This window comes from Oncorhynchus mykiss, chromosome 21 (assembly GCF_057628025.1).
Source record: "Oncorhynchus mykiss isolate SJ-2025 chromosome 21, ASM5762802v1, whole genome shotgun sequence".
NCBI lineage: Eukaryota > Metazoa > Chordata > Actinopteri > Salmoniformes > Salmonidae > Oncorhynchus > Oncorhynchus mykiss.
The window spans coordinates 23,612,182-23,638,433 of NC_143042.1; the positions used below are offsets into that span (position 1 = coordinate 23,612,182).

At 45.0% G+C, this 26,252-nt stretch overlaps 1 protein-coding gene across 4 annotated transcripts in view; it reads left to right on the forward strand.

Moving 5' to 3' along the window:
• The window catches only part of LOC110500278 (kinesin-like protein KIF21A), a 46,018-nt gene extending 20,783 nt beyond the window's left edge, over window positions 1–25,235 (forward strand). The window contains exons 9-35 of one of the 4 annotated variants that reach the window (XM_090214309.1): window positions 106–295; window positions 437–500; window positions 626–829; window positions 1,553–1,597; window positions 2,066–2,126; window positions 2,240–2,357; window positions 2,610–2,798; window positions 3,311–3,510; window positions 3,672–3,779; window positions 3,887–3,955; window positions 4,093–4,241; window positions 5,525–5,669; window positions 8,813–9,007; window positions 9,141–9,242; window positions 9,492–9,657; window positions 9,970–9,990; window positions 10,731–10,794; window positions 11,358–11,409; window positions 11,602–11,807; window positions 14,297–14,512; window positions 14,626–14,658; window positions 21,540–21,676; window positions 21,921–22,095; window positions 22,348–22,506; window positions 22,761–23,049; window positions 23,331–23,530; window positions 23,779–25,235. In XM_090214309.1, the coding sequence (XP_090070435.1) occupies window positions 106–295; window positions 437–500; window positions 626–829; window positions 1,553–1,597; window positions 2,066–2,126; window positions 2,240–2,357; window positions 2,610–2,798; window positions 3,311–3,510; window positions 3,672–3,779; window positions 3,887–3,955; window positions 4,093–4,241; window positions 5,525–5,669; window positions 8,813–9,007; window positions 9,141–9,242; window positions 9,492–9,657; window positions 9,970–9,990; window positions 10,731–10,794; window positions 11,358–11,409; window positions 11,602–11,807; window positions 14,297–14,512; window positions 14,626–14,658; window positions 21,540–21,676; window positions 21,921–22,095; window positions 22,348–22,506; window positions 22,761–23,049; window positions 23,331–23,530; window positions 23,779–23,836 (3,615 nt within the window). In that variant the 3' untranslated portion in view covers window positions 23,837–25,235. The remainder of the gene's footprint in view (window positions 1–105; window positions 296–436; window positions 501–625; window positions 830–1,552; window positions 1,598–2,065; window positions 2,127–2,239; window positions 2,358–2,609; window positions 2,799–3,310; window positions 3,511–3,671; window positions 3,780–3,886; window positions 3,956–4,092; window positions 4,242–5,524; window positions 5,670–8,812; window positions 9,008–9,140; window positions 9,243–9,491; window positions 9,658–9,969; window positions 9,991–10,730; window positions 10,795–11,357; window positions 11,410–11,601; window positions 11,808–14,296; window positions 14,513–14,625; window positions 14,659–21,539; window positions 21,677–21,920; window positions 22,096–22,347; window positions 22,507–22,760; window positions 23,050–23,330; window positions 23,531–23,778) is intronic. The other 3 variants (XM_090214310.1, XM_021577571.3, XM_090214311.1) reach the window with 3 other exon arrangements.
• Window positions 25,236–26,252: the final 1,017 nt, after the last annotated feature.

Below are 26,252 nucleotides of genomic sequence, written 5' to 3' on the forward strand. Positions count from 1 at the left end.
ATCTGGTAGGGGAGGTATAACAATGTATAGTTGTATTGGCCTGACTGATCTACTATAATGATCTACTATAATAACCATAGTCCTCTGGTCTCTCTCTGGTCTTAGGGCAAGCGTATGGTGGGGGAAGACGGCATGGAGAGCATCAACGACATGGTCCATGAGAACAGCATGCTACAGACAGAGAACAGTAACCTGAGGATCAGGGTCAAGGCCATGCAGGAGACCATTGACGCCCAGAGGGCCAGACTCACACAGTACCTCAGTGACCAGGCCAACCAGGTTCTGGCCAAAGTGGGTACGTACTGGGACAGGAATAATGGACCTTATTCACACTGCGCCGTGATGATTCAAAATCCAGGCTAGTGGGATAGGAAGTGCTCCATTAAAGTTAATGTAAAAAGTGCTGAAAATGCCCTCATGTTCGATTATCTTCCAGGTGAGGGGACTGAGGAAATTGGAAATATGATCCAGAACTATATCAAAGAAATCGAGGAGCTCAGGTATGATGTCTCTTACATGTACAGCATGATGTGTCTGTTGAAAGGAAGACAGGAGTATTGTGACCTTTGGTTTTGGTGTTGGGAGGCCCACAACAGTATTCTGACTGTTGGTTTTGTGTCTGCAGAGCCAAGCTCCTGGAGAGTGAGTCAGTGAATGAGAACCTCCGTAAAACCCTGTCCCGTGCCAACACACGTTCCTCCCTGTACGCTGGTGGGGGCTCCTTCTCCCCAGCCCACTTCGCCCCCGAGATAGTGGCTTCCGACATCATCGAGATGGCCAAGAAAGATCTGGAGAAACTCAAGAAGAAAGAGAGGAAGAAAAAGAAGAGGTAGGAGTTGTTTTTGTCCCCTTCATACCTTTGATATTGCACTCACTCCACGTTGCTGTTTTGATGTACATTTCACATACAGTACATGCCATGAAACCGATTGCATTAGGTTTGTTACAATTTGTAACTAAGTGTATATGTCCAAACTTGTGGATGAAACAACACGAATAAAACTAAGCAATGGGTAGACTTTGATGGTAGGCCTTGAGTCTGACAGTGATATGCTCGGAGGTGGTTAGAGATGGGCTGGGCATGGCTGGGTGAGGGTGAGAGGTGGTAGAAGGGTGTGGGGGGATTACAGAGGCGAGGGGAATTGGTTTCCGTTGTTGTCCCAGGGTGTTTTGGGTAATTAGTTCTGGCACCCAGCCTTTCCCCTTCAACAGATACCTATTCCCTCTCTAATGTCTATCTACTGTAATACCCTATACATGATGATGGGTTTATATAACAAGCCCAGTCATGTTCAGATGTACCTGTACTGTACAACTGGTCTCCCTCTTTCTCTGTGATTTAATACACATTTGATAAACGTTTGATAAACAACATAACACATAAACGACTTGGCACACACCAACAAGCCAAAAAAAGACAACCAGCGCCAAATCCTCGAAGGTTAACCTGTTCTTCCTTGCTACACTCTTTTCTGCTCTCTGGTTCACTCCCTTCCCCTGCCAACCTTACTCTCTCCAACTGTCTCCCCTGTTCTCCTCCCCTACTCTGAAGACTGCAGCGGCTCGAGGAGAGTCACCATGAGGTTAAGCTTCCCAGGTTTGCTATACCCCTCTCCCCCATCTCTCTAACCCCCTCTCCTCCCACTCTCCCCCATTTTTCTAACTCCCCTCTTCCCACCTCTCTAACACATCTTTTACACCTGCAGGTAGTTGCCACACCTGGAGGAAAACACACTTGTAACCTCTCACCCTTCTCCTTACCCCTCTCCCTCTTTCTGCATTGTTGAGACCCTTAAACTAAAATAAATGAACTAAAAGATTCAGCTCAATCATTCACTAACGTCTACTTCAAGGATGATTCTAACAAACAAATGATGTGGGTTCTGATTGAATTGTGATTCTAACCTTAAATGCATTTTTACATTATGCAGAAAAATCAAGATAGTGTGTTCATGTGCTGTATGGTAGTGCTATATGGTATGGTAGTGCTCCCTGATAGTCTAGTGACCTGATGTCTTGCGTTTGCGGTCAATGGCTACCTAAATCTCTGGTTCTGTTCTCACAGTGTGGTCAAGGAGGGGGTACCAGACAACGAACAGGAACGAGGCAACGACGAGGCTGAGGGGGTACGTCTAAGAATGTCCTTAATTGGCATATTTATGTCAGTGTGTATGTGTGTGTGTGTGTGTGCCGTGTGTGTGTTCTTTGTACTCACATCGTGTAAATGTGTGTGGACAAGGAGGACCACGTCAGTGACCATGAGGAAGGAGAGGAGCTGGAGGGAGAAGAGGAGGAGTATGAGATGGAGGGAGAGGAGAGCTCGGACGAGTCCGACTCTGAAGAACTGGATGAGAAAGGTAAAACTCTCTCTCACACACACACACACACATCCAAAGGTGCTTTTACACTGTCATACAGAATGCCTTCGCAACTTTGGTCCTGGAGGGCTGTGGGGAGTGTGTGAAGAGTTTTCAAACCCAGGTCTAGTTCTCCTTATTCATTCACCATGATTAGATTATTCTGTTATTTTAATAAAAGTAGTGAAGAATAGTGAATATGTCAATGAAGCCCGTCTCATATAGCTAGCTCTGTGTGTGTACTCTGAACAGAGGACTTCCAGGCGGATCTGGCCAACATCACGTGTGAGATCGCCATCAAGCAGAAGCTGATCGACGAGCTGGAGAACAGCCAGCGCCGTCTGCACACGCTCAAACAGCAGTACGAACAGAAACTCATGATGCTGCAGAGCAAGATCAGAGACACACAGCTGGAGAGGGACAAGGTGCTGCACAACATGGGTACGTATACGAGAGAAAGAGACGTGCACAGGATATGATGTCATGCATCATGGTCACAACATCGGTACAGCAGAGGCGCACAGGAATATGGTGACAGATTAATGAAGGGTTGCATTTATTTGTTTAGGTGCTTATGTCGCTAGATCTCAGAGTGAGTATATTATGGAGTTATATAACTAACTCTATCTAACTAATCCTTTCCACCACCAATGACACCATACCTGTACATAACAATTTCATGTATTTTTGTGTAAGTCTCTCTATCGTAATTTGTTATTTTAGACACCATAAACTACATGCGCTTATGTTTAAACATTCTTATTTCTAGAGGGCTGTCATATTCTGTAAATCACTTGGTGACTGTGACAACGGTTGCTTTAAAAAGGCTAACATTTGAATGACTGATTTGATTGATATTCCATTGTGGCTGTGCTGAGCTGTGTCGGTTGAACCGAACTGTGTTGTGTTGTTTCCACCGGTCCCGTGCTTAGCTGAGTTAGTTGTGTCTGCAGGCTCAGTGGAGACGTGCACGGAGGAGAAGGCTAAGAAGATTAAGTTAGAATATGAGAAGAAGCTGAGCTCTATGAACAAGGAGATGCAGAAGCTACAGTCAGCCCAGAAGGAACACGCACGCCTCCTCAAGAACCAATCACAGTACGAGAAGCAGCTCAAGAAACTCAACCAGGATGTGGCTGAGATGAAGAAAACAAAGGTACAGAAAAAAGTGTGGATGGAAGGATGGGTGGGGTGATGGTAAAGTGGGTGGGAGGGATGGGTGGGTCGATTGGGGGTAGGTGGTTGGTTGGGGGGATGGATGGATGTATATATTGACTGATTGATTGAGTGACATGTAAATGGTGGGTGTTTTGCTAGGTGGGCCTGATGCGCCAGATGAAGGAGGTGCAGGAGAAAAACAGAGTGTCAGAGTGCCGACGCAACCGAGAGATCGCTACTCTGAAGAAGGACCAGCGCAAACATGAGGTAACGTTACAGACAGGAAATAATGTGTGTTGCGAAGTTGTGTGTTAGTCTGTGACAAAGTTCAATTAAGTTAAATGGTATTGATATTATGTGTCTGTCACTTACAGCACCAACTGAGACAGCTGGAGGCTCAGAAGAGGCAGCAGGACCTGGTACTACGCAGGAAAAATGAGGAGGTAAGATAAACTGGGTCATGTTCAGTATGGCAAACTGTATTAAAACGTTTTGCAATGGAAAACAAAACATCTTTGTCCTTTTTGGACTCGTTGCAATTATCCATACGGAACGTGGCCCTGCCTTCCCCCTTCGCTAGGTGACAGCTCTGAGGAGACAGGTGAGGCCCACCTCAGGGAAGGTGAACAGAAAGGTGAGCCTACCGGAGCCCCTCCAGGACCCTTCACACCGTGGCATCCCAGGCAGACCTCACTCTGCTGGGGCAGTAGCCCCCAATGGAACCCCAAGGTACTGATGGTGTGGGTGAGAGTGTGTGTGTGCATGTGTGTTTGCCATGTGCATAGGCATGATGTGTTTGTTAACCAAATAGCTACCCAGACGATCTGCGATGATCCTCTTTGCACTAACTCTTTTGACTCATCAAATACACTGCTCCTATTGTTTATTATCTATCCTGTTGCCTAGTCACTTCACCCCTACTTATATTTACAGTACATATCTACCTCAATTACCTCATGCCCCTGCACGTTGACTATGTACTGGTACCCCATGTACAGGGATGGGCTAAAATCACAAAATACAATTACAAAATACAGATACAAAATACCATAAAAGATCAATGTGTCAAAATAAACTACAACGTACATATTTGTAATGTATTTCATAAAAATACATGTATTTTAGAATACAAGTATCCGGCCCGAACAGCAACAACATTCTCAGTGACGGTTGCAAAAACATTTTGCTTGCTATGACTGTGATATATTGTTGTTTATATATCTTAATTGAGCAAGTCATTCTGGATAAGCATGTCTGCTATATTACCAAAATGTAAACGTATATATGAAAATGCACATACCAAATTGAATTGTTTCAGGGCAGGGCTCATTAGAATAATACTCAGCATGCTTTGCAAGTGTTATATACATCATTTAGCAGACTTTCTTATCCAGAGCAAGGGCACGTCAACAGATTTGTCACCTAGTCAGCTCAGGGATTCAAACCAGCGACCTTGTTGTTTACTGGTCCAACACTCCTAACTGCTTGGCTACCTGTCATTCATTTAGCAGATGATTTTATCACACCATAGTGCTATCAGACTGATATCAATGCAGGTTGAAAGGGGGGACACAAAATGTGTACCACTATAAAACATTTAGGAAAGTATTTAGTATTTTGAAAATACTAAATACATTGGAGTGTAGTTCAGCCCAGTGTTATTCAAATGTCAAAATACTCAGAAGTAATTAAACCAATGTACTTCAATTCTATGTAACATAAATACTGCCCATCTCTGCCTGTGTATATAGCCAAGTTATCGTTACTCATTGTGTATGTATTCCTTGTGTTATCATTTTTTAAATATTTTCTCTGCATTGTTGAGAAGGGCCCGTAAGTACGTATACATTTCACTGTTTGTCTATACATGTTGTTTACAAACCATGTGGTAAATAACATTTTATTATACTTTTTACTTGATTTGATTTGTGTACATGAAAGGACTCCTACTCTAGCTGAAACAGGACAATAAACAAGTCAACAACTGACCTCTGTTGAATTCCACTTATCAGGAAGTACCCGTTGAGGACGGGGAGTGTCTACACCACCAGGACAGCCCGGGCGAAATGGCAGTCTCTGGAGAGACGCATCACTGACATAATCATGCAGAGGCTGACCATCTCAAACATGGAGGCTGATATGAACCGCTTCCTCAAGGTAAAATAGATCCACTGTAGTTTTACTGTATTTCTACTGTATTACTACCAGGTCTACTGTATTCCTATCAGACTGATGCCAACATGGTTTTCTGTCAGTGGAAAAAGGCAAAAACCGACAGGGGAGTATAAAGAGACCTATAATTTTTGCCGTTTTGGCTACACTCTAGAAAAAGGGTGACTCCATGAACCATTGCAGTCAATGGGTTCATATTTGTACCATTGGTTAGTTGAGGGGTTCTTGGATGAACCTTTAAAGTTTAAATTTAGCTAAGGTTACTGGGAGAACCTTTTTGTCGGGACATGCAGAGCACTTTGAATTTATTTCGCCACTGGATTTGTTGTGCTGCCAGATTCAGAAGAAGATAAAAATGTTGTTTTCACCGATGGCTTTATGGGATAGCTAGCAACTTGTAAACAATTACCCATTCCTATACGGGTACTATTTTAATACCAATGTTGAGTAATACATCATTGGCTGTCAAGCCAATTATATTATATGTCTGTAGCTCCTGTTTTAATTCCCGAAAAGTTTACTGTAATGGTAATGACATTTGTTTATGATGATAATTATTAGGTTTTGGCTTAGGTTGCTAGCTAGCTATAGTATCTTCAACCTAGCCAACACTCTTAAAAAATACTTGGTTGTTTGGATGACCCAACTGCTGGGTTGCAGGAATTGGGTCACTAAGTTGGGTCGTTTTCTTTAAAAAGGGCCAGGTTGGGATGTTGATGCTGGGTTATTAAGATATGACCCAGCGGGTCAGATAAGAAGACTGCGGAGCGTGGCTTAGTTTAGTAAGGGTGTTGCTTTCAGATAGTTCTATTTTGCCACCCGTGGGCAGAAACGTAATTCCCATTCATATTTTCTGTTATTGTTATGTTATGGTTGAACACTGATAGATTTGTAGCTTTAATGAGGCTTACAGACTTGTATGAGTTCCTCAAGAGCCTTTAGACTGGTTGGTTGTTTAGGTTGGTTTAGGTTGGTTGGTTTAGCAACCCAACCAATGCGTACGCAACTAAATGTGGCAAAAAAAGACAGGGTTGGCTTAGATTTGTAGACAAACTATATTTAGTATCCAATGTTTATTGAAAACAAATACATTTGCACAATAAATACATAGCTAGCGAATTCTTTTCATATTAGCATAGCTGTGACATGAGTCAAAACAAGACATGGTATCAAGAACAAGATACAACTAGCTGAAACGAGCCAACTACGATTTCCCATATGGCAGCTTCTTGTCATTGTTGCTGGCTATCTTGCCATCCAGAATCACAACACACCACCTTCTGCCCCATTGAAGCTCATGCATCGTTTTCGTGATATTGTAGCCCGTCTATATACAAATCCCAATGTTGGAAAAGTTACTACTTTATTACTATATAAAGATGGCATTGCATTCAGAGGACTGTCATGGCTCTATAGTGCCTTCAGAAAGTATTCACACCCCTGGACTTTTCCCTCATTTTTAAAATTGATTAAATTGAGATTTTGTATCACTAATCTATACACAATACCCCAAAATGTCAAAGTAGAATTACGTTTTTAGAAATATTTGCAAATTCATTAAAAATGAAAAGTTGAAATGTCTTGAGTCAATAAGTATTCAAATGTGCTTAGCAAGTCACATAATAAGTTGCATGGACTCACTCTGTGTGCAGTAATAGTATTTAACATGACTAGCCCATCTCTGTACCCCACACATACAAGGTCCCTCAGTCAAGCAGTGAATTTCAACCACAGATTCAACCACAAAGACCAGGGAGGTGTTTCCAATAGTTCGCAAAGAAGGGCACCTATTGATAGATGGGTAATAAAAAAAAAATAAGACATCGAACATCCCTTTGAGAATGGAGCAGTTATTAATTACACGTTGGATGGTGTATCAATACACCCAGTCACTACAAAGATACAGGCGCCCTTCCTAACTCAGTTGCCGGAGAGGAGGGAAACTTCTCAGAGATTTCACCATGGGGCCAATAGATATTTTAAAACTGTTACAGAGTTTAATGGCTGTGAGAGGAAATACTGTAACTGAGGATGGATCAACAACATTGTAGTTACTCCACAATACTAACATAAATTACAGAGTGAAAGAAGGAAGCCTGTACCGAATAAAAGTATTCCAAAACATGCATCCTGTTTGCAATAAGGCACTAAAGTAATACTGAAAAAATGTGGCAAAGTAATTACCTTTTTGCCCTGAATACAAAGCGTTATGTTTGGGGCGAATCCAACACAGTACATTACAGACTACTACTTTTCATATTTTCAAGCATGGTGGTGGCTGAATCATGTTATGGGCATGCTTGTCATTGGCGAGGAATAGGGAGTTTTTTGGGGATAAAAGAAATGGAAAAGAGCTAAGCACAGGCAAAATCCTAGTGGAAAAGCAAAGCTCTTAGAGACTTACTCAGAAAGACTCACAGCTGTAATCGCTGCCAAAAGTGATTCTAACATGTATTGATTTAGGGGTTGAATACTTATCTAATCAAGATATACAGTATTAGTGTTTTATTTTCCATTAATTAAAAACATTTTGGTTTTTGTCTAGATTGCTGACAAAAAAAAAGACAATTAAATCAATTTTAATCCCACTTTCTAACATAACAAAATGAGAATAAAGTCATGGCGTGGGAATACTTTCTGAGGGCACTGTATATGTAATCAGCAAAGTTAATATTATATTCAGAGGGATCACACGAGATCCAAGGCGAAATTCAACGGGACGTCAGGAGACGGCATCAAAACTAGCCACTAAAAGAAAAAAAGTGGGGGGGGATAAACACTGGGATTGAACACACGGTCTACGGAGCCAGAGGCTTCTCCACCATCTCCAGCAAGTCCAGTCAGAATGAATGCCTACAGTTTTAACCCTATCCTGTGGCACTTATGTGAAAAACAAATTGTTCGTGTCACAGGGGTTCATCAAATGACCTTTTCAGGGGTGTTCCTCGAGGAACCTTTGTGACCTGGATAGGTTCCCCCTGTGTGGCAATTTTTAGAACCCCAAAAGGTTCCTCCAGGCTCCTTTACTTCTAAGATCGTAAAGCAATAGCTAGAAAGGAACGCAATTCGGAAACACTTTTATAACTCTTTTTTTCCTCCTCTCTCTCCATTCCTCCTGCCTCTTACAGCAACGTGAGGACCTGACCAAGCGAAGGGAGAAGGTGTCTCGTAAGAGGGAGAAGATCGCCACAGAGGGGACCGACACGGACCGAAGCATCCAGTCTTTGAACGAAGAAATGGATGCCCTGGCGGCCAACATCGACTACATCAACGACAGCATCGCTGACTGTCAGGCTAACATCATGCAGATGGAGGAAGCGAAGGTTAACTGACGCAAACACACACATTTTCTTCAGGAAGTTGACCCTTTCTAGTTATTAGTACAGCTGACACCAGCATACACATTTTCTTCAGAGTTGTTATTATGACTGACTGTGTGATGTTGTTGGGATGCAGGAGGAGGGAGACACAGTGGACATTACCGCGGTGATCAGCTCCTGTAACCTATCAGAAGCCCGCTTCCTGCTTGATCACTTCCTGCACATGGCCATCAACAAGGTAACCACAGTACACCTGTCCCTACTGAGTTCTCTCTACCTTTCGATTAAGCGGCATTCAGGGTATTGTAAATCTACCAGCTTTATACTTATACTACCAACTTTAAGCACTATTTTTATTTCAGTGTTGAACATGCGCATCTGCTGTTCAATGGGCTAAATGTCACACCACTCTGTTGTCAGTGTGGGATTTATGTGTGTGTTTGTCATGTATGTAATGTGTGATTTTACTGGTACGTGCATCTCCCAGGGTCTGCAGGCGGCCCAGAAGGATTCCCAGGTGAAGATGATGGAGGGCAGGCTGAAGCAGACAGAGATCAACAGCGCCACTCAGAACCAGCTGCTGTTCCACATGCTGAAGGAGAAAGCTGAACTCAACCCTGAGCTGGACGCTCTGCTGGGCAACGCACTGCAAGGTATAGATGGCTCAGTGGTATACACACGCTGCTTTTCAGTTCTTCATCTTTTGGTTGCACTTTATTTTATAGTCCATTCACAATGGTAAAGATTGACCTAACAATAACAAATTATAGAAACGTATTTCCCATATTGTTTTTCTTTCAGATTCAGTAAAACATGTACCATTACATATTCTCTTAGTAAATAGCCTACCAGGAAAATACCCACTGAAACAGGACTGTAAAATAAAATGCCTCCATTATATTAACTTTTGTTTCCTTTGATTTCTTTGTTCTGTTTTCCTGTTTGTTCACCCTGAATTCAAACAGAGATAGGTTACCTACTGGTGGGTAAGTAACAGACACCAGACTGACTGGTCCCAGAGAGCATGGGTCTCCCTTATTAAAGCCCCTCCTCCCTCTAAAACTCCCCTTTAAGACTAACCTGAGAACGTAACTTTGCCATGAGGTGGTATGTTGCCCCCTGTCGTCTGACCCCCACTTCCCTGTCTGACCCTCCCCTGTCCCCTTTGTGGATGTATAGTTTTCTCCTGTTCAGCAGACTCATTCAGGATGACCTGAATATAAAGAATCAGCACTAGCTTAAACCTTGACCCCCACTCTAACCTGAAGTTCAGGCCTTAAGTAGAGTACTACTCCAACTCCAACCTTTACTAAGTTACCCTCCTTAAAATGGAAACGTCAGATGCATCATACTAATATATAGAATACTATACTATCATTTTGATATTGTCTGACCCCTGATGTATTTAAACTGACCTCTGAACTTTGAGCCCTGTACCTTAGAGCTCTTTTGAATTCAAACGATTGTTTTGCTGCTGCAGCAGCATTAGTTTGAAAACACTTTATGCATTTGCTTTCTTTGTGATATCCTGTAAATTGACTTTGAAAATGGTTTACCTCTAACAGTTTAAATAGTAAAGTAACACAAGTTTAGTGCTTGTAATGGGATATTTGAAAACATGCTGTGAAGCCATAACTACCCCATGTCAGAACATGCAGTAACTGAGGCATGTTGTGTATTTGAGGGCCCAGTGTAACAAGGTGTACTGTATGGTTCTGTCCTCAAGGAGAGAATGGCGATGACAGCAGTAGTGATGAGTCCTCTACCCCCAGCCCAGCCACAGAGGGAAGGTAAACACCATTTGACTCAGACAAGACAATGAGGATATTGAATATTTATTTTCATCACTAAAAGTAGGAATCCTTATTGGTGAGACTGCCACATCCGTTTGCAATATTACAAAAACAAAGAAGTTACTGCAAATGAACACTGTTTTTTTTCCCCCTTGAACATCATGACATCCATTTTGCATTGCTTTAGTAAACTCTCACTCCACTTGCTACATATATATATATATATATAATATATATATATATATATATATATATATATATATAAAAAAATATTTTAAAAAATAAAAAGAGTTCTTAACAGGGCGTGTTTTTTTTTTTACAGTGAGATCGAACAGCAGAATATGTATGCAATTTTTTTTATCACGTTGGGCCGCCCTTCTCACCTGTAGTTTGTCACTAAACAAAAACAATAAAAATGGCCGTGGGTTATTCAGTGGCACTGTTTCTCCTACTGCGGAATCCATCTTTAATTTCTGATTATACTTTCTTTGGGTAGTCCATCAACAAACTATCAATAGACTATGTGTAACATGTAAATTGCCCCTCTATCTTTGCTTCAGTTTATTGGCCTCTGACCTCCTGAAACTGTGTGGAGAGGCCAAACCTAGGAAGGTACAGTCATCTACAGTACTTCACACGCAAAGCCATTTTCTAAATGCCATTTGAATGCCATTTTCATAAAGTCTAAAGTAAAGAAGTTACTGATAAGCACTTTGAGATAAATGCTATTTGTAAAACACTCTTTATGAATGGATATGTTATTGAGTGATTGATTGATTGATTGGATCGATCCCTCTACCACAGGCACGCAGAAGGACAACCACCCAGATGGAGCTGCTGTATGCTGATAGTGGTGAATTTGACTCCCCTACGGGGGACTTTTCTGCCTCTCTGCTACCCCTGGCAGAGGCCCAGGAAGGGACAGGGGACATGGGGCCAGTAGCAGGACATCTCGGGGACAGGGAACTCACTGTGTCCCCCTCAGCACTGTCCACCAGGATAGCTGGACTGTAAGTCCTTATTTTGGTCAAATGTCTTTGTGTTTAGTTTTTAGAACTATAGTACAGGAAATACAGTGAGATACTTGCGGAGTAAATCCTTACCTACTGTATTTGATGGGTCAGGCTTCACATTTTAGCAGTGTTATTGTTGAAAAAACAAGTGCATCAGCACAAGAAGGATAGAACGTTTAACTTGACCCAGACTGCATTGTAACCTTCAATGATGTACAGTCGTGGCCAAAAGTTTTGAGAATGACACAAATATACATTTTCACAAAGTCTGCTGCCTCAGTTTGTATGATGGCAATTTGCATATACTCCAGAATGTTATGAAGAGTGATCAGATGAATTGCAATTAATTGCAAAGTCCCTCTTTGCCATGCAAAGGAACTGAATCCCCCAAAAAACATTTCTACTGCATTTCAGCCCTGCCACAAAAGGACCAGCTGACATCATGTCAGTGATTCTCTCTTTAACACAGGTGTGAGTGTTGACGAGGACAAGGCTGGAGATCACTCTGTCATGCTGATTGAGTTTGAATAACAGACTGGAAGCTTCAAAATGAGGGTGGTGCTTGGAATCATTGTTCTTCCTCTGTCAGCCATGGCTACATGCAAGGAAACATGTGCCGTCCTCATTGCTTTGCACAAAAAGGGCTTCACAGGCAAGAATATTGCTGCCAGTAAGATTGCACCTTAAATCAACAATTTATCGCATTATCAAGAACTTCAAGGAGAGCGGTTCAATTGTTGTGAAGAAGGCTTCCGGTTGCCCAAGAAAGTCCAGCAAGCACCAGGACCGTCTCTTAAAGTTGATTCAGCTGCGGGATAAAGAATGGTACCAACACATCCTCCAACTTCTCCCAACCATCCAGGAACAGTTTGGTGACGAACAATGCCTTTTCCAGCATGATGGAGCACCTTGCCATAAGGCAAAAGTGATAACTAAGTGGCTCGGGGAACAAAACATGGGTCTCGACCCCACCCTGTGCAACTGGGTCCTGAACTTCCTGACGGGCCGCCCCCAGGTGGTGAGGGTAGGTAACATCTCCACCCCGCTAATCCTCAACACTGGGGCCCCACAAGGGTGCGTTCTCAGCCCTCTCCTGTACTCCCCGTTCACCCATGACTGCGTGGCCATGCCCGCCTCCAACTCAATCATCAAGTTTGCAGACGACACTACAGTGATAGGCTTGATTACCAACAACGACGAGACGGCCTACAGGGAGGAGGTGAGGGCCCTCGGAGTGTGGTGTCAGGAAAGTAACCTCACACTCAATGTCGACCAGGAGATGGTCGTGGACTTCAGGAAACAGCAGAGGGAGCAGCCCCCTATCCACATCGGTGGGACAGTAGTGGAGAAGGTGGAAAGTTTTAAGTTCCTCATCGTACACATTACGGACAAACTGAAATGGTCCACCCACACAGACAGCGTGGTGAAGAAGGCGCAGCAGCGCCTCTTCAACCTCAGGTGGCTGAAGAAATTCGGCTTGTCCCCGAAAACACTCACAAATCTTTACAGATGCACAATAGAGAGCATCCTTTCCGGCTGTATCACCGCCTGGTACGGCAACTGCTCCGCCCACAACTGTAAGTTTCTCCAGAGGGTAGTGAGGTCTGCACAATGCTTCACCGTGGGAAAACTACCTGCCCTCCAGGACACCTACACCACCCGATGTCACAGGAAGGCCAAAAAGATCATCAAGGACAACAACCACCTGAGCCAATGCCTGTTCACCCCGCTATCATCCAGAAGGCGAGGTCAGTACAGGTGCATCAAAGCTGGGACCGAGAGAATGAAAAACAGTTTCTATATCAAGGCCGTCAGACTGTTAATCAGCCATTACTAACATTGAGTGGCTGCTGCCAACATACTGACTCATCTCTAGCCACTTTAATAATGAAAAAATTAATGGGGACAATGCATCACTAGCCACTTGAAACAATCCCACTTTATATAATGTTTACATAACCTACATTACTCATCTCATATGTATATACTGTTCTCTATACCATCTACTGCATCTTGCCTATGCTGTTCAGCCATCGCTCGTTCATATATTTTTATGTACATATTCTTATTCATTCCTTTACACTTGGTCAGAACTAGAAGCACAAGCATTTCGCTACACTCGCATTAACATCTACTAACCATGTGTATGTGACAAATAAAATTTGATTTGATGTGGCCAAGAAGTTTATTGACAGCATGCCAGGGAGGATTGCAGAGGTCTTGAAAAAGAAGGGTCAACACTGCAAATATTGACTCTTTGCATCAACTTAATGTAATTGTCAATAAAAGCCTTTGACACTTATGAAATGCTTGTAATTATACTTCAGTATTCCATAGTAACATCTGACAAAAATATCTAAAGACACTAAAGCAGCACACATTGTGGAAATTAATATTTGTGTCATTCTCAAAACCTTTGGCCACGACTGTATATGACTTCAGCTGATCATCCAGTGGGTATCAATTGAACTGTCTGTGTTGTGTAGTTCTGGAGTCTGGTCTTCGATGGGAGCTGAGAGTAGATCACTGGAACGCTCACCTCGAACACCCAGGAGGATGCTAGAGAAGGGAGGACAACCCCCCTTAGACGTCAAGGAACACACACCTATGGACCCCAAAGGACACCCGGCACGAGAGACAAAGTCACACATACCCACGCCCACAGCCACAGAGAAGACCAAAATCACAGACACCAAACCAACGTAAGAGCTGTTGCATGAAGCCATTAACACACCACTACACAATGTTTGCCACAAATGTCATGCTTCGTACGACGTCCCGATGGTCATAGTAGTACCTACGTCTTGTGTTTCAGGATGGAAGAGTCGATTATATATCAAGGACAAAGGTATGTAACACTACTGTATGTCTATCTATATACTATACTACTGCATATACAGTGCCTTGCGAAAGTATTCGGCCCCCTTGAACTTTGCGACCTTTTGCCACATTTCAGGCTTCAAACATAAAGATATAAAACTGTATTTTTTTGTGAAGAGTCAACAACAAGTGGGACACAATCATGAAGTGGAAGGACATTTATTGGATATTTCAAACTTTTTTAACAAATCAAAAACTGAAAAATTGGGCGTGCAAAATTATTCAGCCCCTTTACTTTCAGTGCAGCAAACTCTCTCCAGAAGTTCAGTGAGGATCTCTGAAGGATCCAATGTTGACCTAAATGACTAATGATGATAAATACGATGTTACGGTGCGTGAATGAGGACCCAAAAGCGAATTAACGTAAACAGAGCTTCTTTAATGACAAAACATAGGTAGGCTCAGATGGACCGGCAGATTCCGACAGGACAGGACAAGGTTGCAGCAAACATGACGATAGTCTGGTTCAGGCATGAATAACACAAACAAGAATCCGACAAAGACAGGAGCAAAAACAGAGAGAGATATAGAGGACTAATCAGAGGGAAAAAGGGAACAGGTGGGAAAAGGGGTGACGAGGTAGTTAGGAGGAGACAAGGAACAGCTGGGGGAAAGAGGGGGAGAAAAGGTAACCTAATAACGACCAGCAGAGGGAGACAGGGTGAAGGGAAAGGACAGAAACAAGACACAACATGACAATACATGACAGTACCCCCCCACTCACCGAGCGCCTCCTGGCGCACTCGAGGAGGAAACCTGGCGGCAACGGAGGAAATCCTCGATTAGCGCACGGTCCAGCACGTCCCGAGAGGGAACCCAACTCCTCTCCTCAGGACCGTACCCCTCCCAATCTACTAGGTACTGATGACCACGGCCCCGAGGACGCATGTCCAAAATCCTACGGACCCTGTAGATGGGTGCGCCCTCGACAAGGATGGGGGGGGGGGGGGGGGACGAGCGGGGGCGCGAAGAACGGGCTTGATACAGGAGACATGGAAGACCGGGTGGACGCGACGAAGATATCGCGGAAGAAGAAGTCGAACTGCGACAGGATTAATGATCTGAGAAATACGGAACGGACCAATGAACCGCGGGGTCAACTTGCGAGAAGCGGTCTTAAGGGGAAGGTTCTGAGTGGAGAGCCAAACTCTCTGACCGCGACAATATCTAGGACTCTTAGTTCTACGCTTATTAGCAGCTCTCACAGTCTGCGCCCTATAACGGCAAAGTGCAGACCTGACCCTCTTCCAGGTGCGCTCGCAACGTTGGACAAAAGCCTGAGCGGAGGGGACGCTGGACTCGGCGAACTGAGATGAGAACAGCGGAGGCTGGTACCCGAGGCTACTCTGAAAAGGAGATAGCCCGGTCGCAGACGAAGGAAGCGAGTTGTGGGCGTATTCTGCCCAGGGGAGCTGTTCTGACCAAGACGCAGGGTTGCGAAAAGAAAGACTGCGTAAGATGCGACCAATAGTCTGATTGGCCCGTTCTGCTTGACCGTTAGACTGGGGGTGAAAGCCGGAAGAGAGACTGACGGAAGCCCCAATCAAACGGCAAAACTCCCTCCAAAATTGAGACGTGAATTGCGGACCTCTGTCCGAAACGACGTCTGACGGAAGGCCATGAATTCTGAAAACATTCTCGATGATGATTTGTGCCGTCTCTTTAGCAGAAGGAAGCTTAGCAAGGGGAATAAAATGAGCCGCCTTAGAGAACCTGTCGACAACCGTAAGAATAACAGTCTTCCCCGCTGACGAAGGCAGTCCGGTGACAAAATCTAAGGCGATGTGAGACCATGGTCGAGAGGGAATGGGAAGCGGCCTGAGACGGCCGGCAGGAGGGGAGTTACCGGACTTAGTCTGCGCGCAGACCGAACAAGCAGCCACGAAGCGACGCGTGTCATGCTCCCGGGTGGGCCACCAAAAACGCTGGCGAATGGAAGCAAGCGTACCCCGAACGCCAGGGTGGCCGGCTAACTTGGCAGAGTGAGCCCACTGAAGAACGGCCAGACGAGTAGGAACGGGAACGAAAAGAAGGTTCCTAGGACAAGCGCGCGGCGACGGAGTTTGAGTGAGTGCTTGCTTTACCTGCCTCTCAATTCCCCAGACAGTCAACCCGACAACACGCCCCTCAGGGAGAATCCCCTCGGGGTCAGTGGAGGCTACTGAAGAACTGAAGAGACGAGATAAAGCATCAGGCTTGGTGTTCTTAGAGCCCGGACGATAAGAAATCACGAACTCGAAACGAGCGAAAAACAGCGCCCAGCGCGCCTGACGCGCATTAAGTCGTTTGGCAGAACGGATGTACTCAAGGTTCCTATGGTCAGTCCAAACGACAAAAGGAACGGTCGCCCCCTCCAACCACTGTCGCCATTCGCCTAGGGCTAAGCGGATGGCGAGCAGTTCGCGGTTTCCCACATCATAGTTACGTTCCGACGGCGACAGGCGATGAGAAAAATACGCGCAAGGGTGGACCTTGTCGTCAGAGAGGGAGCGCTGAGAAAGAATGGCTCCCACGCCCACCTCTGACGCGTCAACCTCGACAACGAACTGTCTAGTGACGTCAGGTGTAACAAGGATAGGTGCGGATGTAAAACGATTCTTGAGGAGATCAAAAGCTCCCTGGGCGGAAACGGACCACTTAAAGCACGTCTTGACAGAAGTAAGGGCTGTGAGAGGAGCTGCCACCTGACCGAAATTACGGATGAAACGACGATAGAAGTTCGCGAAGCCGAGAAAGCGCTGCAGCTCGACGCGTGACTTAGGGACGGGCCAATCAATGACAGCTTGGACCTTAGCGGGATCCATCTTAATGCCTTCAGCGGAAATAACAGAACCGAGAAATGTGACGGAGGAGGCATGAAAAGAGCACTTCTCAGCCTTCACAAAAAGACAATTCTCTAAAAGGCGCTGGAGGACACGTCGAACGTGCTGAACATGAATCTGGAGTGACGGTGAAAAAATCAGGATATCGTCAAGGTAAACGAAAACAAAGATGTTCAGCATGTCTCTCAGGACATCATTGACTAATGCCTGAAAGACAGCTGGAGCGTTAGCGAGGCCGAAAGGAAGAACCCGGTATTCAAAGTGCCCTAACGGAGTGTTAAACGCCGTCTTCCACTCGTCCCCCTCCCTGATGCGCACAAGATGGTAAGCGTTACGAAGGTCCAACTTAGTGAAAAACCTGGCTCCCTGCAGGATCTCGAAGGCTGAAGACATAAGAGGAAGCGGATAACGATTCTTCACTGTTATGTCATTCAGCCCTCGATAATCTATGCAGGGGCGCAGGGACCCGTCCTTCTTCTTAACAAAAAAAAACCCCGCTCCGGCGGGAGAGGAGGAGGGGACTATGGTACCGGCGGCAAGAGCTACAGACAAATAATCTTCGAGAGCCTTACGTTCGGGAGCCGACAGAGAGTATAGTCTACCCCGGGGGGGAGTGGTTCCCGGAAGGAGATCAATACTACAATCATACGACCGGTGTGGAGGAAGAGAGGTGGCCCTGGACCGACTGAACACCGTGCGCAGATCGTGATATTCCTCCGGCACCCCTGTCAAATCATCAGGCTCCTCCTGTGAAGAAGAGACAGAGGAAACAGGAGGGATAGCAGACATTAAACATTTCACATGACAAGAGACGTTCCAGGAGAGGATAGAATTACTAGACCAATTAATGGAAGGATTATGACAAACTAGCCAGGGATGGCCCAAAACAACAGGTGTAAAAGGTGAACGAAAAATTAAAAAAGAAATGGTTTCGCTATGATTATCAGAAACAGTGAGGGTTAAAGGTAGCGTCTCACGCTGAATCCTGGGGAGAGGACTACCATCCAGGGCGAACAAGGCCGTGGACTCCCTTAACTGTCTGAGAGGAATGTCATGTTCCCGAGCCCAGGTCTCGTCCATAAAACAGCCCTCCGCCCCAGAGTCTATTAAGGCACTGCAGGAAGCTGACGAACCGGTCCAGCGTAGATGGACCGACAAGGTAGTGCAGGATCTTGAAGGAGAGACAGGAGTAGTAGCGCTCACCAGTAGCCCTCCGCTTACTGATGAGCTCTGGCTTTTACTGGACATGAAGTGACAAAATGACCAGCGGAACCGCAATAGAGACAGAGGCGGTTGGTGATTCTCCGTTCCCTCTCCTTAGTCGAGATGCGGATACCTCCCAGCTGCATAGGCTCAGCACCCGAGCCGGCAGAGGAAGATGGTAGAGATGCGGAGAGGGGGGCAACGGAGAACGCGAGCTCCTTTCCACGAGCTCGGTGACGAAGATCAACCCGTCGCTCAATGCGAATAGCGAGTTAAATCAAGGAATCCACGCTGGAAGGAACCTCCCGGGAGAGAATCTCATCCTTTACCTCTGCGCGGAGACCCTCCAGAAAACGAGCGAGCAAAGCCGGCTCGTTCCAGCCACTGGAGGCAGCAAGAGTGCGAAACTCAATAGAGTAGTCTGTTATGGATCGATTACCTTGACATAGGGAAGACAGGGCCCTGGAAGCCTCCTCCCCAAAAACAGATCGATCAAAAACCCGTATCATCTCCTCCTTAAAGTCCTGATACTGGTTAGTACACTCAGCCCTTGCCTCCCAGATTGCCGTGCCCCACTCACGAGCCCGTCCAGTAAGGAGAGATATGACGTAGGCGACACGAGCAGTGCTCCTGGAGTAAGTGTTGGGCTGGAGAGAAAACACAATATCACACTGGGTGAGGAACGAGCGGCATTCAGTGGGCTCCCCAGAGTAACACGGCGGGTTATTGATTCTGGGCTCCGGAGATTCGAAAGCCCTGGAAGTGGCCGGTGGATCGAGGCGGAGATGGTGAACCTGTTCTGTGAGGTTGGAGACTTGGGTGGCCAGGGTCTCAACGGCATGTCGAGCAGCAGACAATTCCTGCTCGTGTCTGCCTAGCATCGCTCCCTGGATCTCGACGGCTGAGTGGAGAGGATCCGAAGTCGCTGGGTCCATTCTTGGTCGGATTCTTCTGTTACGGTGCGTGAATGAGGACCCAAAAGCGAATTAACGTAAACAGAGCTTCTTTAATGACAAAACATAGGTAGGCTCAGATGGACCGGCAGATTCCGACAGGACAGGACAAGGTTGCAGCAAACATGACGATAGTCTGGTTCAGGCATGAATAACACAAACAAGAATCCGACAAAGACAGGAGCAAAAACAGAGAGAGATATAGAGGACTAATCAGAGGGAAAAAGGGAACAGGTGGGAAAAGGGGTGACGAGGTAGTTAGGAGGAGACAAGGAACAGCTGGGGGAAAGAGGGGGAGAAAAGGTAACCTAATAACGACCAGCAGAGGGAGACAGGGTGAAGGGAAAGGACAGAAACAAGACACAACATGACAATACATGACATACGATCCACCTGTGTGTAATCAAGTCTCCGTATAAATGCACCTGCACTGTAATAGTCTCAGAGGTCCGTTAAAAGCGCAGAGAGCATGATGAAGAACAAGGAACACACCAGGCAGGTCCGAGATACTGTTGTGAAGAAGTTTAAAGCCGGATTTGGATACAAAAAGATTTCCCAAGCTTTAAACATCTCAAGGAGCACTGTGCAAGCGATAATATTGAAATGGAAGGAGTATCAGACAACTGCAAATCTACCAAGACCTGGCCGTCCCTCTAAACTTTCAGCTCATACAAGGAGAAGACTGATCAGAGATGCAGCCAAGATCACTCTGGATGAACTGCAGACATCTACAGCTGAGGTGGGAGACTCTGTCTAGACTCTGTCTAGGACAACAATCAGTCGTATATTGCACAAATCTGGCCTTTATGGAAGAGTGGCAAGAAGAAAGCCATTTCTTAAAGATATCCATAAAAAGTGTTGTTTAAAGTTTGCCACAAGCCACCTGGGAGACACACCAAACATGTGGAAGAAGGTGCTCTGGTCAGATGAAACCAAAATTGAACTTTTTGGCAACAATGCAATGGCGTAAAAGCAACACAGCTCATCACCTTGAACACACCATCCCCACTGTCAAACATGGTGGTGGCAGCATCATGGTTTGGGCCTGATTTTCTTCAGCAGGGACAGGGAAGATGGTTAAAATTGATGGGAAGATGGATGGAGCCAAATACAGGACCATTCTGGAAGAAAACCTGATGGAGTCTGCAAAAGACCTGAGACTGGGACGGAGATTTGTCTTCCAACAAGACAATGATCCAAAACATAAAGCAAAATCTACAATGGAATGGTTCAAAAATTAACATATCCAGGTGTTAGAATGGCCAAGTCAAAGTCCAGACCTGAATCCAATCGAGAATCTGTGGAAAGAACTGAAAACTGCTGTTCACAAATGCTCTCCATCCAACCTCACTGAGCTCGAGCTGTTTTGCATGGAGGAATGGGAAAAAATGTCAGTCTCTCGATGTGCAAAACTGATAGAGACATACCCCAAGCGACTTACAGCTGTAATCGCAGCAAAAGGTGGCGCTACAAAGTATTAACTTAAGGGGGCTGAATAATTTTGCACGCCCAATTTTTCAGTTTTTGATTTGTTAAAAAAGTTTGAAATATCCAATAAATGTTGTTCCACTTCATGATTGTGTCCCACTTGTTGTTGATTCTTCACAAAAAAATACAGTTTTATATCTTTATGTTTCAAGCCTGAAATGTGGCAAAAGGTCGCAAAGTTCAAGGGGGCCGAATACTTTCGCAAGGCACTGTATCTCATTTCCTAACACAGGGGTTCCCAAACTTTTTCACTCTGGGCCCCCGTTCCAGTATTGAGGAACATCCCTCTAGCCCGTGCCCCCCCCCTGCCCCCCACAGTTTGAGTCTGTTAGGACAATTAAGTCCTGACAGACTTAATACATTGTCTTTTGTCCCTGTTACAGAGGGGTGATCAACCCCGTGTCATCCCCTAAGAGCAGCCATGCTGCCAGACTACAGTGTGTCTATGTGGCTGAGGGACACACCAAACCTGTCATGTGTGTCGACTGCACTGATGACCTGCTCTTCACTGGCTCTAAAGGTACAGCTCTCTAGTTCTATAATGTTCGGAAACTAAATCAACCCTTGACCTCTAAACCATGACCCCTAGAGACTTCTCACACCTGAAAGGCTCAGAAAAGTGTAAGTCGTATTATTTGGTATTAGCTTCATCTAGCTTTCTGGTATGGTTGATGGCGTGTCTGTCATATTGAACACTCATCGGAACCCCTAACCATCGACCTCTAACCCCTGCGTCTGCGTGTTTTGTATGCGTGTGTTGTCAGATCGTACGTGTAAGGTGTGGAACCTGGTGACTGGTCAAGAGATCATGTCTCTGGGAGATCATCCCAGCAGTGTGGTGTCTGTTAGATACTGTTCCAGCCTGGTCTTCACTGTCTCCACCGCTTACATCAAGGTCTGGGACATCCGAGACTCCGCCAAGTGCATACGCACACTCACGTGAGTAGATATATGTATATATACAAACACCAGGAGTATTTATATACACCTCTAGTAATAAACCGAAGACCTTTGTTATGTCAACAGTTGGAGTTGAGCATGCCAAGTTCCTTTTTCAACACATTCTAGGAGATTCTAACACATTCCAACACAGCCCAGGGAACTTCAGATTCTTATTGGCTACATGAAAAAAGTATTTTTACACAATGTCATTCCCATTGACATGGTATTAAATGTGTGTGTGTGTCACAGGTCGTCGGGCCAGGTGAGTACAGGGGACAGCTGTGTGTCTCTCAGGTCCCTGTCCATCCCTCCAGGAGAGAACCAGATCAACCAGATTTCTCTGAACCCTACGGGATCCTACCTCTACTCCGCCTCTGGCAACTTAGTCCGCATGTGGGACCTCAGGAAGTAAGAATGAAGGCCAAAAAAATCCAAGAGTAGTTGAATATCTTGTTTAGTTTAAGTAGGGACTGGAGGTGGCCCAAAATGGAGATAAAAGGAGAGGAATTGCATATGCCAGAACAGGCACAGGTGCTGAATGTAGAGTGTAGGAAAGATAGCTAGTGAATGCTCATCATTACTTCCAAGTATGATCTTTAGTTGTACCAAGAATCCTAGATCGGAACTCTCCATGACCCTTGAACCCTGACCTTATGCTCTAGGTTTGTGTCTACTGGGAAGCTGACGGGTCACCTGGGTCCGGTCTTGTGTCTGACCGTCGACCAGATGGGCAACGGTCAAGACGTGGTCCTAACGGGGTCCAAGGACCACACCCTGAAGATGTTTGAGGTGACGGAGGGTGTCCAGGGCAGCATTGTGTCCTGTCACAACTTTGAGCCACCACACCAGGAGTGTATCGTCTCTCTGGCTGTTCAGGGGAACAGCCTCTACAGCAGCTCCAGAGACTACTGCATCAAGAAGTGGGACCTGTCCCGGAAACGACTAGTACAGGTGAGACATACTGGACACTAGCTGTATATACAGTACTGCTAGTGCCTGAAAGAGAGACGAGGCTCTCAAAAACATACAATGAGCTGAAAGCTGTGATTTTCACATTGCATGTTGCTTTGTAAGCATCAAATCTTGTTCTGTTGAATTGTTTTTGCTAGCTGCAACATTATCATCATTGTAAGACCAGTAGTGGTAGTAAACTAAATGTATTGTCCCAAGGAGTTATTTTTCAACAGTTTGTAGCCCTGTTTTGACCTAGTGCGTACTTGCTTCCTCCACAGCAGGCGGCGAGCGCCCACTCTGACTGGGTAAGTGCGCTGGGTGTTGTGCCAGGGTGCCCGGTAATGCTGAGTGCAGACAGGGGAGGTCTGCTGAAGCTGTGGCACGCTGATTCCCTGGCACCGCTAGGAGACCTGAGGGGACACGACAGCCCTGTTAACGGATTGGCTACCAACAGCAGCCAACTGTTCACTGCCTCAGAGTGAGTTTAACGCCTAACCCTAACATGACCCTCAAATGCCATAGGAGTCTGACCATAACCCCTACCTTCAGAGAATATATCTCCTAACTTTGACCATGATCCCGTTCATACCCTGACCCTAACCCTCTTGAGTAAATCAACCCACTGTTACTATAATAACAAAGTCATCGTTTAACCTAAGATAGAGATAATCACACCTCTGATACACATGTTGATCCAGCGATGCCATGTTCTTTCTTGTGTGACAGTGACCGGACAGTGAAGATTTGGCAAGCAAAGGGTTCTTTGGAGGAAGGCATCCATTGACACTGAGAAGGAGACCTCTGGACTGTGACCGGACACAACTCTGGGGACCTACTAGATTACTCTGGATCTACTACAGCCTATGGATCTATTGCTGCCTGCTGGATCTACTACTCGATCTATTTGTTTGCTGCTCTGCACAATGATCTGTGGATGAAGGACCTCCGAAGATGGTCACAGGGCAGATGACCAGCCCTGACACACATATGACCCCTTGAGTTCACCAACATAAGACGTTCACTCGACGAGGTTGGAGGAGAGTAGCACAACAGTCATGGTATTCACCTGAAGGACAGTGAAACTCCAGTGTAATGCCCATGGTTCTGTCTCATGCTGTGTCCTCTCTATACATATCGTAGAGGAATCATCCACTACAGTGCGTGGAATCATCTCTCTGTGTTAGGCGGGGGGGGATGTCTTCTAAATAAAGGCCCTATGGAGGTTGGTCTTACTTCAGCTGTTACTGCCAAACCCTATGGGAGACTCATATAGCCTTAGTGGGGAATAGGGATATCTCAGTAGGAATAGCACAGTGAACTAGTGGTCGTCATCATTCTACAATATGTGATTGTGGATTTTCATCTCAACCAAATTCAAGTGTTGCTTTTAATGTCGTTACCTGCAGATCGTGTGTGACCAAAGTACAAACCTTCTCTGTGTTAGTCAACGGGCTGTGATGAGAGTATCTTTAGCCAACGTTGTACTTGCCTGTGTACAGTACCTCTATACTGGTCTTACTCTCTTTGTATCGTGCAAGTACATTCAAACCTCAAACTACAAAAAGTGGTTTGATCTTTAATTTTCTGTCAAAGTGTTTGTATTTACGTGTGTTTTCATGGTGACTTTGAAACCTCCAGTTCTGAGCTTCCATTTCATGTTTGTATCCAATGGCCTGCGTCAATCATTTCAGAGCCCAGGTAAAGTGAGGTTACCTGTGCACAGGCGTATGCCCCATCTTAAATCAACTCAAAAGTTTATTGATCGTGTGCACAGATTTGCAGATGTTATCGCAGGCGCAGCGAAATGCTTGTGTTTCTAGCGCCAACAGTGCAGTAATACTTAGGAATAAAACATTTCTGAGTGAGCTTTCCTGTGCCCACATATTCCATTCCCCCAATCTGATTCAGGAACGGGCTGAACAGAATGGAACAAAACATAGAGGTGTGTGTTATTATCAGTGCCTGTCAATCGTATACTGTAGACACAGTAGTACAGTATCACAACCTAATCTGTGTGGACTAGCCCAGGATCCCTAGATTGGGATGACATAGGTTTTATGACCACATCTTTATGTAAATAAGAATCTGTTTTTCTTCCTCCTGGACATATTGCGCGCAAATTCCGACTTTTTAGTGATTCTAATTTCATATGCAGTGTGGAAATAAATGTAATCTGTCAAAAATAACATGAACTGGTATATCTTTCAACGTGGAGATGTGTGTTGCCATAATGCCACCAATTGGTGGCAGTATAATACAGTAGGGAACATGACACGGTTTCAAAACAGAGAAAGCTATGGAGTGGGAGATTTGTTTTCCTTCCTCCTGTTCTTCGTTAGATATTCAGTTCGTGGCAGTTTTTAATTTGTTGCAGGAAAACAATTCTATCCGATGTCCATGAACCAATCTCCTTGACTGGTGTCCTTTTGTAGTAAATTCCTGATAGCACAGGTGGATTTGCAAATGTTCATAAACGAATGCAAATCAACCTGCTTTCTAAACGTAGATCTTTGGTTGGGTCTGTTTTCTCATTTGTTTGCAGCGAAGATAAAAGCATTGCAAGAATTCCATAAAGGCATATCATAGATACAAGGTATAAACCATGGTAAGAACTATACAGTATGCTCTCTATATACCTGTGAATTCCCACTTCCTGCATGGTCACCTGTGTGCCTACCTATGCATGTGACCCATGACCCAACATATGTGGGGTCATCATGGGTCGCTGGTTACATAGGCACAACAGTGTATACATTTATTGAGGAGGAACTACGATGAAATCCTTGTTCTTTCCATTAGCTTCTTTCTCCTTTTGTTAGCACTGCAGGTGGAATCATCATGTTCCTTTACTTTGTTCCTTACATCCCCTGAAGAAGAGAAGTGATGGGAATGAATCAGTATTTAAAGTACAACAATTGGTGCATCAGAATTTAATGTGTACAATACTGCATTACTTCTGTACCATGGACTATTTCCATTTTTAAACACTGTTCCAAAAACCACAAGCTACTGTATATTTACATTTTTTTTCAATTGCTAACAAGCATCGGTCAATACTGAAGCCACTTTTTCAGAACTCTTCACAGTCAACATTACCAACATGCGTCTTGGCCAAACAGTTAATCTCACCTCCAAAATTGACTCAAACCACCAAAACACTTCATACATGTCTCAAAATAAGCTCGTTCGACCAGAACACT